General features: G+C 42.1%; 1 protein-coding gene across 1 annotated transcript; it reads right to left on the reverse strand.

Annotated features, from left to right (window-relative positions):
* Positions 1–178: 178 nt before the first annotated feature.
* LOC112557643 (peroxisomal trans-2-enoyl-CoA reductase-like) lies at positions 179–5554 on the reverse strand. The gene is made up of 8 exons (XM_025227633.1): positions 5396–5554; positions 4951–5084; positions 3721–3886; positions 3186–3267; positions 2779–2875; positions 2520–2627; positions 1684–1795; positions 179–1481 (listed from the first exon to the last, which is right to left on the reverse strand). Exons 1-8 carry the CDS (start codon positions 5514–5516, stop codon positions 1390–1392), a joined length of 912 nt encoding a protein of 303 aa, XP_025083418.1. The 5' UTR covers positions 5517–5554; the 3' UTR covers positions 179–1389.
* Between the last annotated feature and the right edge of the window lie 7902 nt (positions 5555–13456).

The raw sequence follows: 13456 nt of genomic DNA on the forward strand, positions 1-13456 counted from the left end.
GCAAAGCAGTCGACCCTGTAAGCAGAGTACAGCATACCCGAGACAAGATATGAACCTAAGACATCCAATCATCATTGTATTGATGACAGGTACTAACCGTTGTGACTGCTACCCGGAATGAACTATCACTATTCAATACTTCGATGCACAGAAATGTCATAACAACCATGATACTACATCTTTTGCTAATGAAACTTTAATAATAATGTTCCATAAATAGTCATGTGCGTCATCATCAATGTACTCTTCCAAAATCATTCTAAATACAACGTGTCAACACAATGATTAAAATAACTACAAATAAATCTGGTCCTCTTGTGATCGAGATAAATTTGTGCCAACGAATATTTTTCCAGTAATAAAGATTTATAGTAATAAGAAGACGTGGTTGAGCTTCTTAAGAAAAAAATTCCTTCCTTTTATTAATAGATCAAATGATCATTGGTCGAAATTATGTGATGTATAATAAATATATATAATAGTATAAACAGACATACACAAGAACATGCTCATCCCTCCTCTCTTCCGTTCTCCTTTCCGAGTATGCGCTAAAACACTTAAGTCGTTTTCATGCACAGGACCTCAAGCAATTTTAAAGCTTTTGCTGGATTTGTAACAAATGAACAAAACTGTCAGCTGAAGTCAAAAGGCTGGAAGGATGGATGGGTATGCAATGCTAGATACGCAACATTGGAAACGTACTGACTAGGCATCCAGCGTACAAAGAAATGGGGCCATGTTCTATTCACCATCACGGCACAGGAATTCTCGACACGAAAGTATAAGTAACCAAGAGGCAACACGCACTCACTGACTCCTTCAAAAGTACGGGACCTGTGAAAATTTTCTTTCAAAGAAAAAGTCAAGTTTCAAACGACTGCTCAAGTGCTCTCCATCCAAAAGCAAAGGAAAAGCTGTCCCCAAAATTTCAGATTACAGGACTAAGGCCTGGGAAGACGGGGTGAACGTAAAACTATTCCCCGCTGGTTTTCATCCCATTTTGGGGCGAGCAAGCATGAAAGCACACACACACACACTCGCTCTCTCACTTGAAGTCATACAATATTGTACTGACAATGGACAATGACAATCGGCACCGGAAACAGGTTACACACTTCTTTTCGGTACTGCCGTCAGGCAGTGAACTAAGATTCACCAGTCGCAGACCTCACTCAATGATGACATTCTTTACCCAAATGAAGTGAAACGTGGCAATTATGCAGGGCATGCTCCGGGGCAGAAAGATTTGGAGAAAAAAGTCGTTGGTTCCCAGATCTCACCATGGTAGCATTAGCGTGTCAGTAACAGACGTCTAGAATAAATACATCATGTAGCACACTGATTAGTGACTGGGAAAATACTCTTCTGAAATTTCCGCACATAGAAAGTTCAAAGCTTAGACTTAGCACATTCAGTTGTGCTTGGTTTTGATTCTTCTTGTAGGTCATCCTTCCATGTGTATGGTTTGCTCTTGCTGTGCTCTGAAACAAGCAAAGCGTTTCATCTGTGTAGCTGTCAAGAACTACGCCAAAAAAAAAAAAAAGAAAAAAAAAGAAAAAGAAACTCCATCACAATTGTGTTAGCTTATCAAGAATTTAGCCAATTGTAAGAAAAAACTCTTTCTCTCTAATCAAACAGATTTTATTTTACACGAACACGTGTGCAGAGTTACTTTCCCACTACCTGGTATCTCCCAAGAAGTCCCATACAAGCTGGCTCCTGCATCAACTTTTATCGTCTCTCCAGTTATAAATGCTGCTGCAGGTGATAGAAGAAAACAAACTGCGGCAGACACCTGAAAAATATTTAAACATTCGTAAATCTTGAAAAATGTTTTCTTTCACAAAGAATCCCCCTGTGTAAAAACAGTTTAAAATTTTGTGGCCAGAAGCTACTGTAATTTTTAGATCTAACAATATTTGGAATATGTATCATCTAAGTCTCTAAGACATGCATAAATTATAGTTATGGATTAACCCAGAAACTATATAAAATAAACATCACAGATAGTTACATTTGCTAATAGAATTGTAACAGTAAGAAGAATACATGCGAGATCTGCTGATCTAATCATTATTAGAAAAAAACACCACTAAGAATATTACGACTGCAAATTCAACATTACTATGTGGAAAATTTATACAGTAAAAGGAACAGGCCTTAGCAATCACAGGCAAAGGGAAGTAATGCAAATATAGTAGAAATTAATTTTAACAGCAGTTAATTCCCTTGGATAACGAAGAGGCTCCCTATCATTCTTTTCTCTCTCATACACAAACAAACATTTGAAATAATAGATAAAAGGAAGACACACACAAAATGGCTGTCAGTTAAAGAGATTTTCTCCATTATGGCAAAAATGTCAATGGATGGTATTTTATAACATATCTACATAATTGTTCACATATACTTAAAAAAACCAAACATAAATGGTAAATACTTATGATATTATAGACTGTTTATAAATGTACAACAATGTAGGCGCAACACTTCAAGCTAATCTGGCTAAGTTTTCTGACCTCTTCAGTTGTCCCAAATCGTTTTGCTGGAACAATGTGAAGATTTTTACCGAAAAAATCTCTGGATCCATAGTTAGCTGCTGCTGTGTCTGAGTAAATTGAACTACCCTGCAAAAGAATGCGCAAAAAGTTATCAATCAATAAATCATCAGTTATTAATAAAAAAAAACCCTTACCATTAGGTGCACTGTTTGTGGTCACTACAGCTTTTGAAAGAAGAATATATTTTTAAAGAAATGAACATAAGTGTTTTACTCACCGGTGCAACACAGTTGACACGCACGCCAGTGTGAGCCCATTCTATTGCCAAGGACTTGGTAAGGTTGTCTACCCCAGCTCTGGCTGCTCCTGAATGACTGTCAAGGCTTAAAACTTCATGTAAAGATTACAGCAAACACATCAATCAGTTAAACCCATTTTAAATTTTACATACCTTTTTGTCTGTAACAAATCCTTTGTCAATTATAAATGAACAATTTTAACATGAACACCTACAGTTTTAGTAGACTGATAGTGAGTATTAAAAAGAAAGGAACAATATGATTAGACTTTGAATTACTTGATGCCTTCTGATATTTAGTATGTTCATATGGTTCACATGAACATTCACAGGGATAAAAATGAACAAACAGTATATAAAGACCATAATAGTGATTTAAAACTCACCTCATAGAGGGCCATCCCTTCCACATGTCGGTAATAATGGTGACAATAACACCACCATGATTTTCCATCCATTGTATATAGGCTGAACATTTAGAAAGATAGGGTTTCTTACCAAATCTCTATGTTCATGAAAATGTGTACGGATAAATATCTATTACTGAATATCTCTAAATTTATACTTGTATTGGTTACTTCCTACACAACTGTTTATTTTGATGAACAAAAATAACTGTAAGATGAAGCACCTGGTCCATTTCTTATAGTTTTTATCACACTGTCTTCAGAAATGTCAATCCATCTATCAGAAGAGTAAGACTGCAAGCTGCAATATGTATTGATAAGTACAGTGGAAACTACAAAAGGTGGAAATTTTGCATCATTTTCTACTTCAGGTGATAGCCAGACCTAGGAAAGTACAAATATTTAACTTTTTATGACTGTCTTAATATTTATGCATGCTGAAAATATATACAGTTGGTGCAATTTTTTAACTGTTGCAAAGTGGTGTAACAGTTGCAAAGAAGTTTCTACCCACCTTCTCTGCACATGAGAAACGTTCCAGTCAAGTTTGTTTCTATCACTGCATTCCATCCTTTAAGAGTTATCTTCTCTGCTGGAGAGTAAAACTGGCCCCCACCATTATTCACAAGGAAATCTAGCTTTCCATATTGCTCCAGTGTTGTACTTATCAGATGTTTTACCTGAAGCATGATTACAAAATAAATAAAATAAACATCTAGAGAGTGGTGCCCAACCTTTTCTCTTCTGAACACGATATAAAATCTCGCAGGCCAGACCATGGCAGTTGTACCAGAATTAGGACTTTAAAAATGAAATTATGTTGTGTCAGATTAAAATGAGTGGGCCAGATGTGGCACTTTCGCAGGTCGGATGTGGCCAGCAGGCCGTAGGTTGGGCACCCCTGATCTAGACATACCAAAAATTACTGGTCAAGATTATAAAGTATACATTAAATCATATAAAAAGATTTCATTACTCTAAAAGTCTGAAGGTTTAAACAGACTTGGAGACATTTTGCAAATCATGTACAAACAATAAGGATCTTATGTATGTAGATTTCAGCCATCAAAGCTTTTCAGAGACTAATTCTTTAAGTATGTAGCATGTATATTTCACATGAATCTGAAAAGAATAGCACTGCAAGTTTGGAAATTGAATAGTAGAGTGGTAAGAGTACCAGTATCTGAGGCAGAATAACCAGTTTGATATATTGTGCCGCAACTTACTTTCCCAGTGCTATTCCTAAGAGATCTGATATGGTCTGCTGCAATCTTCTGCTAATAGACTTACCTATTTACTTGATCTCTTAGGGATCTAAAGGGAAAAAAGGATAGCAAGGGAGATGAGATGAAGGCTACTTTCACAAAATGCTGGCCTTAGATGCTGGATAATTGAGGTCTCTAACACTTTCCACACTAATGATCTCAGATATATAGGATTACCTTTGCCTTTTATAGAATGCAAGCTCTGCTTGTACCAAGCATGTTCTAAGCCTCTAGTGTCTAAACACTTCAACTAAAGCATGAAATTTCAATAATTAGCATATTTTACAATCTGACATCGAAATGGGACAATATTCTTTAGTATTCTTGTTGACAAATAACCAGCAACCTGACACATATTTTCATGTTATACAATATATGATAACAAGCTTTTTAAAGTATTTTTTTTTTATAAACATCATTCATTAACTCAAGAAGTATTTTATTCTCTCTCACACATGCAAGAACATAATTAGAAATACCTCCTCTTCCTTTCGAATATTACACTGAACAAAGCTGACATCAGCTGTGGATGAGGGGTCAATAATACGTTTTAGCTCCTCGGTAGCTGATTGCAGATTTTCCACACGTCTAGAAGCTATCACAACTTTGCATCCTAGATATCCCAAAAGAAGATTATCAAAAGCGAAGACTCAACACACTATAAAGTTCGCTCGAATAACAGTAGCATGAAAAAAGAATGACCATGAAAAAACGAAATTCTTCATTTTTACTGTAATTGTGAATGCCACATTGAGGCCTGTACCTCATATGGGAGCCACCTCGCCAGTGAAGGCTACAACTTCATAAGTTTCACATATAGTCATCGATGGCTTACAAATCGAAAACACGAACTTTGACCTCGGGCACGCTGCTTTTCATATCTTGCAAGCAGTCTAGAATGCCATTCAATAAAAATGCACATACCTAGGAAAAGCAGCTCTTTTGTTATTGTTTTGCCAATGCCTGTTCCACCGCCAGTTACTATGGCGACTTTGTTGTTAAAGAGACCGCGGCGAAAAATACTTGAAATCGCAGACCCCGCCATGTTGACACTTTTAGTCACGTGACTTTCATGTGACCTGTTGCTGCCTTAATTCGGAGACGTCTGCTGCGACTAAGAACACAACTTCCAAAAGTTTTAAAAATGTAAAAGCAGAATATGACTACGGACTAATAGCTATATTATGAACTTATATTTCACAACAGGCACGATTACATTTAATATAGATCAATCCCAGGTGAGTTTAATGTTAGAATCTGCTGTCAAATTAAGGACAACTCCTATACTACAGTAACCTTGCGTTTCGTCTGGGCCGATCCCCTTTGCTTTAAAAAAATATATTTTCTTTTTTCTTGTTTATTTGTGCTCGTGCGCGCGGTTATCTAAAGTTCTGTGTGTGGATCGTAATGGCTTGATAATTTTTCTTCTGGATGCAGTGGCGTAGGAAGATCACTCCATAGCCTGCAAGAACTCTTGGGTCCCTCATGGGACCTCTTCGGGAAGAAAGTTGGGTCCCTCGCGGGTTTTGGAGGCGAGACCCTAAGGAGACCTCGTAGGGAATTCCCACGGGTTCCCATGTTTTCCCACGAAAGACCCATCCACCTTCCCACGAAAAAACCATTGCATACCCACCGATCGCCCATCAAAAGTCGTGTTTTCCCATCAAATTCCCCACTCCCACTCCCCTCCTGCATTCCTCACCCTATCTCAGGCTTTTTACTTACACTGGTACACAGGCTTGCACACATGAAGAAAAACATTCAACAGCTTTCAAAATCTCGTTCCTCACAACGCATAAATAGTAGGCAAGAGGATATCTTTTATTATTTACACCAAAAAACTATTTAACAGTTTACATTATTTAAAGCATTAAATTGCTTTTGAACATAAGCATTCATTTATTTACATAAAAATTGCAGTCAATAATTCTTTTACCCATGAAGCGTGAGTTGGTGAATTCGACTCAACTCACTCACTCACTCACTCACTCACTCACTCACCACTCACTCAGAACTCACTCACTCACTCACTCACTCACTCACTCACTCATCACTCACACTCACTCACTCACTCACTCAGACTCACTCACTCACTCACTCACTCACTCACTCACTCACTCACTCACTCACTCACTCACTCACTCACTCACTCACTCACTCACTCACTCACTCACTCACTCACTCACTCACTCACTCACTCACTCACTCACTCACTCACTCACTCACTCACTCACTCACTCACTCACTCACCTCACTCACTCACTCACCACTCACTCACTCACTCACTCACTCACTCACTCACTCACTCACTCACTCACTCACTCACTCACTCACTCACTCACTCACTCACTCACTCACTCACTCACTCACTCACTCACTCACTCACTCACTCACTCACTCACTCACTCACTCACTCACTCACTCACTCACTCACTCACTCACTCACTCACTCACTCACTCACTCACTCACTCACTCACTCACTCACTCACTCACTCACTCACTCACTCACTCACTCACTCACTCACTCACTCACTCACTCACTCACTCACTCACTCACTCACTCACTCACTCACTCACTCACTCACTCACTCACTCACTCACTCACTCACTCACTCACTCACTCACTCACTCACTCACTCACTCACTCACTCACTCACTCACTCACTCACTCACTCACTCACTCACTCACTCACTCACTCACTCACTCACTCACTCACTCACTCACTCACTCACTCACTCACTCACTCACTCACTCACTCACTCACTCACTCACTCACTCACTCACTCACTCACTCACTCACTCACTCACTCACTCACTCACTCACTCACTCACTCACTCACTCACTCACTCACTCACTCACTCACTCACTCACTCACTCACTCACTCACTCACTCACTCACTCACTCACTCACTCACTCACTCACTCACTCACTCACTCACTCACTCACTCACTCACTCACTCACTCACTCACTCACTCACTCACTCACTCACTCACTCACTCACTCACTCACTCACTCACTCACTCACTCACTCACTCACTCACTCACTCACTCACTCACTCACTCACTCACTCACTCACTCACTCACTCACTCACTCACTCACTCACTCACTCACTCACTCACTCACTCACTCACTCACTCACTCACTCACTCACTCACTCACTCACTCACTCACTCACTCACTCACTCACTCACTCACTCACTCACTCACTCACTCACTCACTCACTCACTCACTCACTCACTCACTCACTCACTCACTCACTCACCACTCACTCACTCACTCACTCACTCACTCACTCACTCACTCACTCACTCACTCACTCACTCACTCACTCACTCACTCACTCACTCACTCACTCACTCACTCACTCACTCACTCACTCACTCACTCACTCACTCACTCACTCACTCACTCACTCACTCACTCACTCACTCACTCACTCACTCACTCACTCACTCACTCACTCACTCACTCACTCACTCACTCACTCACTCACTCACTCACTCACTCACTCACTCACTCACTCACTCACTCACTCACTCACTCACTCACTCACTCACTCACTCACTCACTCACTCACTCACTCACTCACTCACTCACTCACTCACTCACTCACTCACTCACTCACTCACTCACTCACTCACTCACTCACTCACTCACTCACTCACTCACTCACTCACTCACTCACTCACTCACTCACTCACTCACTCACTCACTCACTCACTCACTCACTCACTCACTCACTCACTCACTCACTCACTCACTCACTCACTCACTCACTCACTCACTCACTCACTCACTCACTCACTCACTCACTCACTCACTCACTCACTCACTCACTCACTCACTCACTCACTCACTCACTCACTCACTCACTCACTCACTCACTCACTCACTCACTCACTCACTCACTCACTCACTCACTCACTCACTCACTCACTCACTCACTCACTCACTCACTCACTCACTCACTCACTCACTCACTCACTCACTCACTCACTCACTCACTCACTCACTCACTCACTCACTCACTCACTCACTCACTCACTCACTCACTCACTCACTCACTCACTCACTCACTCACTCACTCACTCACTCACTCACTCACTCACTCACTCACTCACTCACTCACTCACTCACTCACTCACTCACTCACTCACTCACTCACTCACTCACTCACTCACTCACTCACTCACTCACTCACTCACTCACTCACTCACTCACTCACTCACTCACTCACTCACTCACTCACTCACTCACTCACTCACTCACTCACTCACTCACTCACTCACTCACTCACTCACTCACTCACTCACTCACTCACTCACTCACTCACTCACTCACTCACTCACTCACTCACTCACTCACTCACTCACTCACTCACTCACTCACTCACTCACTCACTCACTCACTCACTCACTCACTCACTCACTCACTCACTCACTCACTCACTCACTCACTCACTCACTCACTCACTCACTCACTCACTCACTCACTCACTCACTCACTCACTCACTCACTCACTCACTCACTCACTCACTCACTCACTCACTCACTCACTCACTCACTCACTCACTCACTCACTCACTCACTCACTCACTCACTCACTCACTCACTCACTCACTCACTCACTCACTCACTCACTCACTCACTCACTCACTCACTCACTCACTCACTCACTCACTCACTCACTCACTCACTCACTCACTCACTCACTCACTCACTCACTCACTCACTCACTCACTCACTCACTCACTCACTCACTCACTCACTCACTCACTCACTCACTCACTCACTCACTCACTCACTCACTCACTCACTCACTCACTCACTCACTCACTCACTCACTCACTCACTCACTCACTCACTCACTCACTCACTCACTCACTCACTCACTCACTCACTCACTCACTCACTCACTCACTCACTCACTCACTCACTCACTCACTCACTCACTCACTCACTCACTCACTCACTCACTCACTCACTCACTCACTCACTCATCACTCACTCACTCACTCACTCACTCACTCACTCATCACTCACGAACTCACTCACCACTCTCACTCACTCACTCATCACTTCAGACCTTGTCGGTAGCCACCAGGCCATACAGCCGTTAGCAACTAACGTGTCTAAACTTCGTGAAGAAGTCAAGTTCGCCGTTTACAACAATGAACAAATCCGCTGAACCGAGGCGCACACGCCCCAGAACCGGTGACGTCATCGACAACGAGGCTGCTGTTAACGAAGATGACTAGTGTACTACGGACCACGAACACTCTGCTACTGTCCCCCTAGGTACCTCCAACTGCCAGGAACACACACGTCATACTCAATGGAGTGAACAAGATCGGAGTGACAGACGGCAACAACCTACCCGATCCTCTCCCCTCCAGACATCATTGTACGCGTGGTCAGAGTTGCCTGCCCAGTCAATGGAGGACATCGAAAACGGACTACAGTACCCTACAAAGAACACCAACAAGAAATAAGTGACAAGATGGCCCGGCCCTCCACAGTTCATGACAATTGCTATCCCATAATGTCGAGGACTTTGTGGGGACGGCAAGACACAAGGGAGAGAATAAGTTCCACTGACCCAGTGACTACGCGACACGAGGTGTCCGTGCTAACGGTCACCAGGACACAGCACGGGACTCACCCGTGAAAATATTTCACATCTTCAACTGCGACATCGACGGTTTGCTCGTGAAAACACACTATCCTGGCTTTGTACAAAGCATGAACGTGTTTGTTATTGTGTCTTACAGTCATTGCTTGACGTCAGCAGTACACTGCAATGTTTCTCTGACTTCCAACGATACTTCAGTCCTGCTTCTACACTTACATCGCTAGGAAGAGCTGCCGGCCGATATCCTTGTTTTAGTAAAAAATGTATTTAATAAGTTTTTGCATAGACTGCAGTGTACGGTTGACAATTTGATTTTATTGCAATTTGACACCGAGTTTAACCAGACAAGTTCTGGACTTAAACCCACAGATGAAACGCAGGGTTCGGAGACAGACCAGGAGGAGATCGATCCTCGGCCCAGAACCGGATCCGTTGGGGTGGTATGGTTGCGGCACTAGGAGGACAAAGAAGACTAAAAAGATAAGTGGGTTTGTGTGTGTGTGTGTGCTGCTTCCACCATTTTGTAAGTCTATGATCATGTTGAAAGCACAGTTACATCTGGACTTACAGGCCTACCACAGAGACGTTAATATTCGAATACCACTTCTACCTACCGCAGCGTTCTCATAGCAACCTACTATTTCTACCTACGCATCTGGTTTTGTAACATCATTTCTCATCTCCATCTCTTCCCCAGAAGCACATTTTCCCGAGTTCCTCGACCATCTCACCGGAACATGGAGATGAAGCTGAGTTTCTAAGGTGGCCAGTGACAAATCACTGTCATGTGACCCCCAGCTTTCATGCTCGTTGACCAACGGTGACCTCGCCAACAGTTCTGTCCATTTTTCACGGTTCCTCAAAGCCCCATGGGGAGTTAATCACACCAGCGCTGTCCACACTTTCCATGTATCCTCCTCCCTGTATCTTTCCTCTTCTTCTGTCTTCTCTTCTCCACTTTCCTTATTGTTTGGGCATCGTGGTGTTGATTCCCTCTCCGATTTAAAACAAATGATATCACAGATGGTTCGCCTCTTCGAAAGTGAGACGTTTGCGATTTGTTTGTGGCTGTCGAACCTTTGCAGTCAGATGTTCCGAAATGTTTGTAAAGGAGACATGCAGGACATATAAGTCACAGGGCAGAGACATTCATTTCGTCCTTTTCAGTTCGGAAAAGAATTACCTACAGCTGATACAAATTGCATCAAGCCTTATGAAACTGATATAAATCCTTGTGCTTACTACTTCATAGCAGCTCTCAGTTCCACGTTCGCTTGGCCCAGTGACAAGAAAAAGCTCTTCTAGGAGCCTAGAGCCAGTAAACCACTCACAGTTAGCCCACTCAATGTATCATCATCGTTATTTCCTAAGATAGCAGTGTCATAATCCACTTACCGGAAATTGGTCATGAAGCCTTTGTTGAAGCGAGACATTCGATGAGATAAAATTTGAGAGGAAGGGTAACTGCCAGGGTCGAGACTGGAACTGTTTTCCCGTCAGACAATGTTTCAAAGTACAGCACCCTTTCCTTTCTTTAGCAACCAGTAGGCGAGAGAAACACAAATGTTTAGCTTAGTCTCGGGATTTTTTCTAAACCAAGTACCTCTTTGACAGCGCCATCGTTAGGACAACAAGGAAACGACTTTCTTTGAAGTTATAAGTTGTCGGTAGCCGTGAGATCAGATCCCGTCCCCAACACACCTTTTTTTTTTTTTTTTTTTTTTATTACCTTCTTTTCCGTACTCCCACCCGGCTAGCCTACTGGCCGAAGTGGCTCATCATGTCTAGAGTACGTCCCGTGGAAAGCGGAATCAAAGCTTTCCCTCCGCCACATTTACATCTGTAAGCTTTAAATAGCTCCTTATAAATCAGGTAGCCACTTTTATTTTTACTGAAAAGAATGAGCAGGATGGAGAGTGGGGGTGGGGTGGGGAAGCAGAATCCTATCCACAGGCCACAAACCAGTGACCATATGCAGTAACTTCCAGAACACGAAGTCTACCCTTATTCTAAGGGGTGACTAATACATTTACTTTTGCATTATCCTAACATAAAAAAATTCCATTTAAAATGACAGAAAAACTGGATAAAAAATAAAAATACGTTAAATGAACAATGTCAGTGACACTAACTCAGATGAAGTGATGATCCAGACATTTTAGAGTTGGCTAATATCGATGCAGTCTTGGCTTGCATTACATTAGAATGCTAAATTTTGATTGCCCGAGGGTAGTCACGTGACCGTGGTGACGGGCCTGGCGACCTACCCGGTCGTAAAATATGCGGCGTTCAATCGGAGCGCCAGTTGAGAAGGTGAAGAAATGGGTGATTTACCAGTCGACACACCACGTGACCTATCAGACGCGCGCGCAGCAATCAGCGGAAGGGGGTAGGGGTTCGGTTACCAATTAGGTCGGGGAGTGCCGGCGATTAGCTGCCGAGCCTTGCACCTTGGCCCAGTGGGCCGCGGGCGGACCGCAAGTCAAACAAGTGTGACTAGGTTACCGCAGCTTATTCTTCCATTGTCGGAGGAAACCAGCGAGCAGTTTGCCCTCGCCCCCCGCTTCTGTCAGACTGTAGAGCGGGACCCACATCTGTGTGCGCGCGTGCGAGAGAGAAAGAGAAAAAGAGAAAAGGATAATCTTTAAAGAGTGAATAAAACTTACATTTGAGAAACACCTCCAAGAAAAGACAAACGTATAGTTCAGAATAAACGCAAAAATAAAAACGGTATCTTGAGAGAATGTCGATGCCAGATATCAGATATCAGATATAAATTAGCAAATTGTGTTGAAACAGATTTTTCAATGGTGTGAAGAGACACGCTGGTCATTAGTGTCAAAGTGTCAAATGATACAGTAAATTATTTAACACCTACATACAGCAAGGTACACGACAGTAAACCCAGACATTATTGTGACTGTCTGTGTAAAGTTTGTTTAAATATACATTATTTTTCATAAAATAAGTAAACTATAAACTAAACTACATCGTCCTCGTCATGTTGTCATTTTAAAATTTGGACTGACATGTAGATGTTAAATTGTTACATATTTTTAAAAACGTTGATTTTGTCAGAGCTTTCTAGCATCAATGCTGTTAAATTACAATAGATAAGTTGATGTGTTTGGCAAAAATATGTCGGACTTCTCTATTATATTTTATGTGAGATATGTTTGCCACATTCCACAGCTGGTCCATGCACAAAAAAAATAAAATTCCAAATTTCCGAACCCACAGTCCGAACACTTCCACTGTCACAACACATCTTATGTTCCTTCCGACCATTCAATTCCCCCTCCCCCCTAAAAAAAAAATCTCCAGTTGGAAAATGACACCAAGTCT

The sequence above is a fragment of the Pomacea canaliculata genome, linkage group LG2, assembly GCF_003073045.1.
Source record: "Pomacea canaliculata isolate SZHN2017 linkage group LG2, ASM307304v1, whole genome shotgun sequence".
In the NCBI taxonomy this organism is placed as follows: Eukaryota; Metazoa; Mollusca; class Gastropoda; order Architaenioglossa; family Ampullariidae; genus Pomacea; species Pomacea canaliculata.

Bases quoted from the DNA above. Each gene is read 5' to 3' on its own strand.
- LOC112557643 (XM_025227633.1), bottom strand. From the start codon at position 5,516: ATGGCGGGGTCTGCGATTTCAAGTATTTTTCGCCGCGGTCTCTTTAAC. The intron at 5,085-5,395 runs GTATGTGCATTT...TGGGATATCTAG, and splicing joins AAAAGAGCTGCTTTTCCTAG to GATGCAAAGTTGTGATAGCT. The intron at 2,628-2,778 runs GTGAGTAAAACA...ATTCTTTTGCAG, and splicing joins GTGTCAACTGTGTTGCACCG to GGTAGTTCAATTTACTCAGA.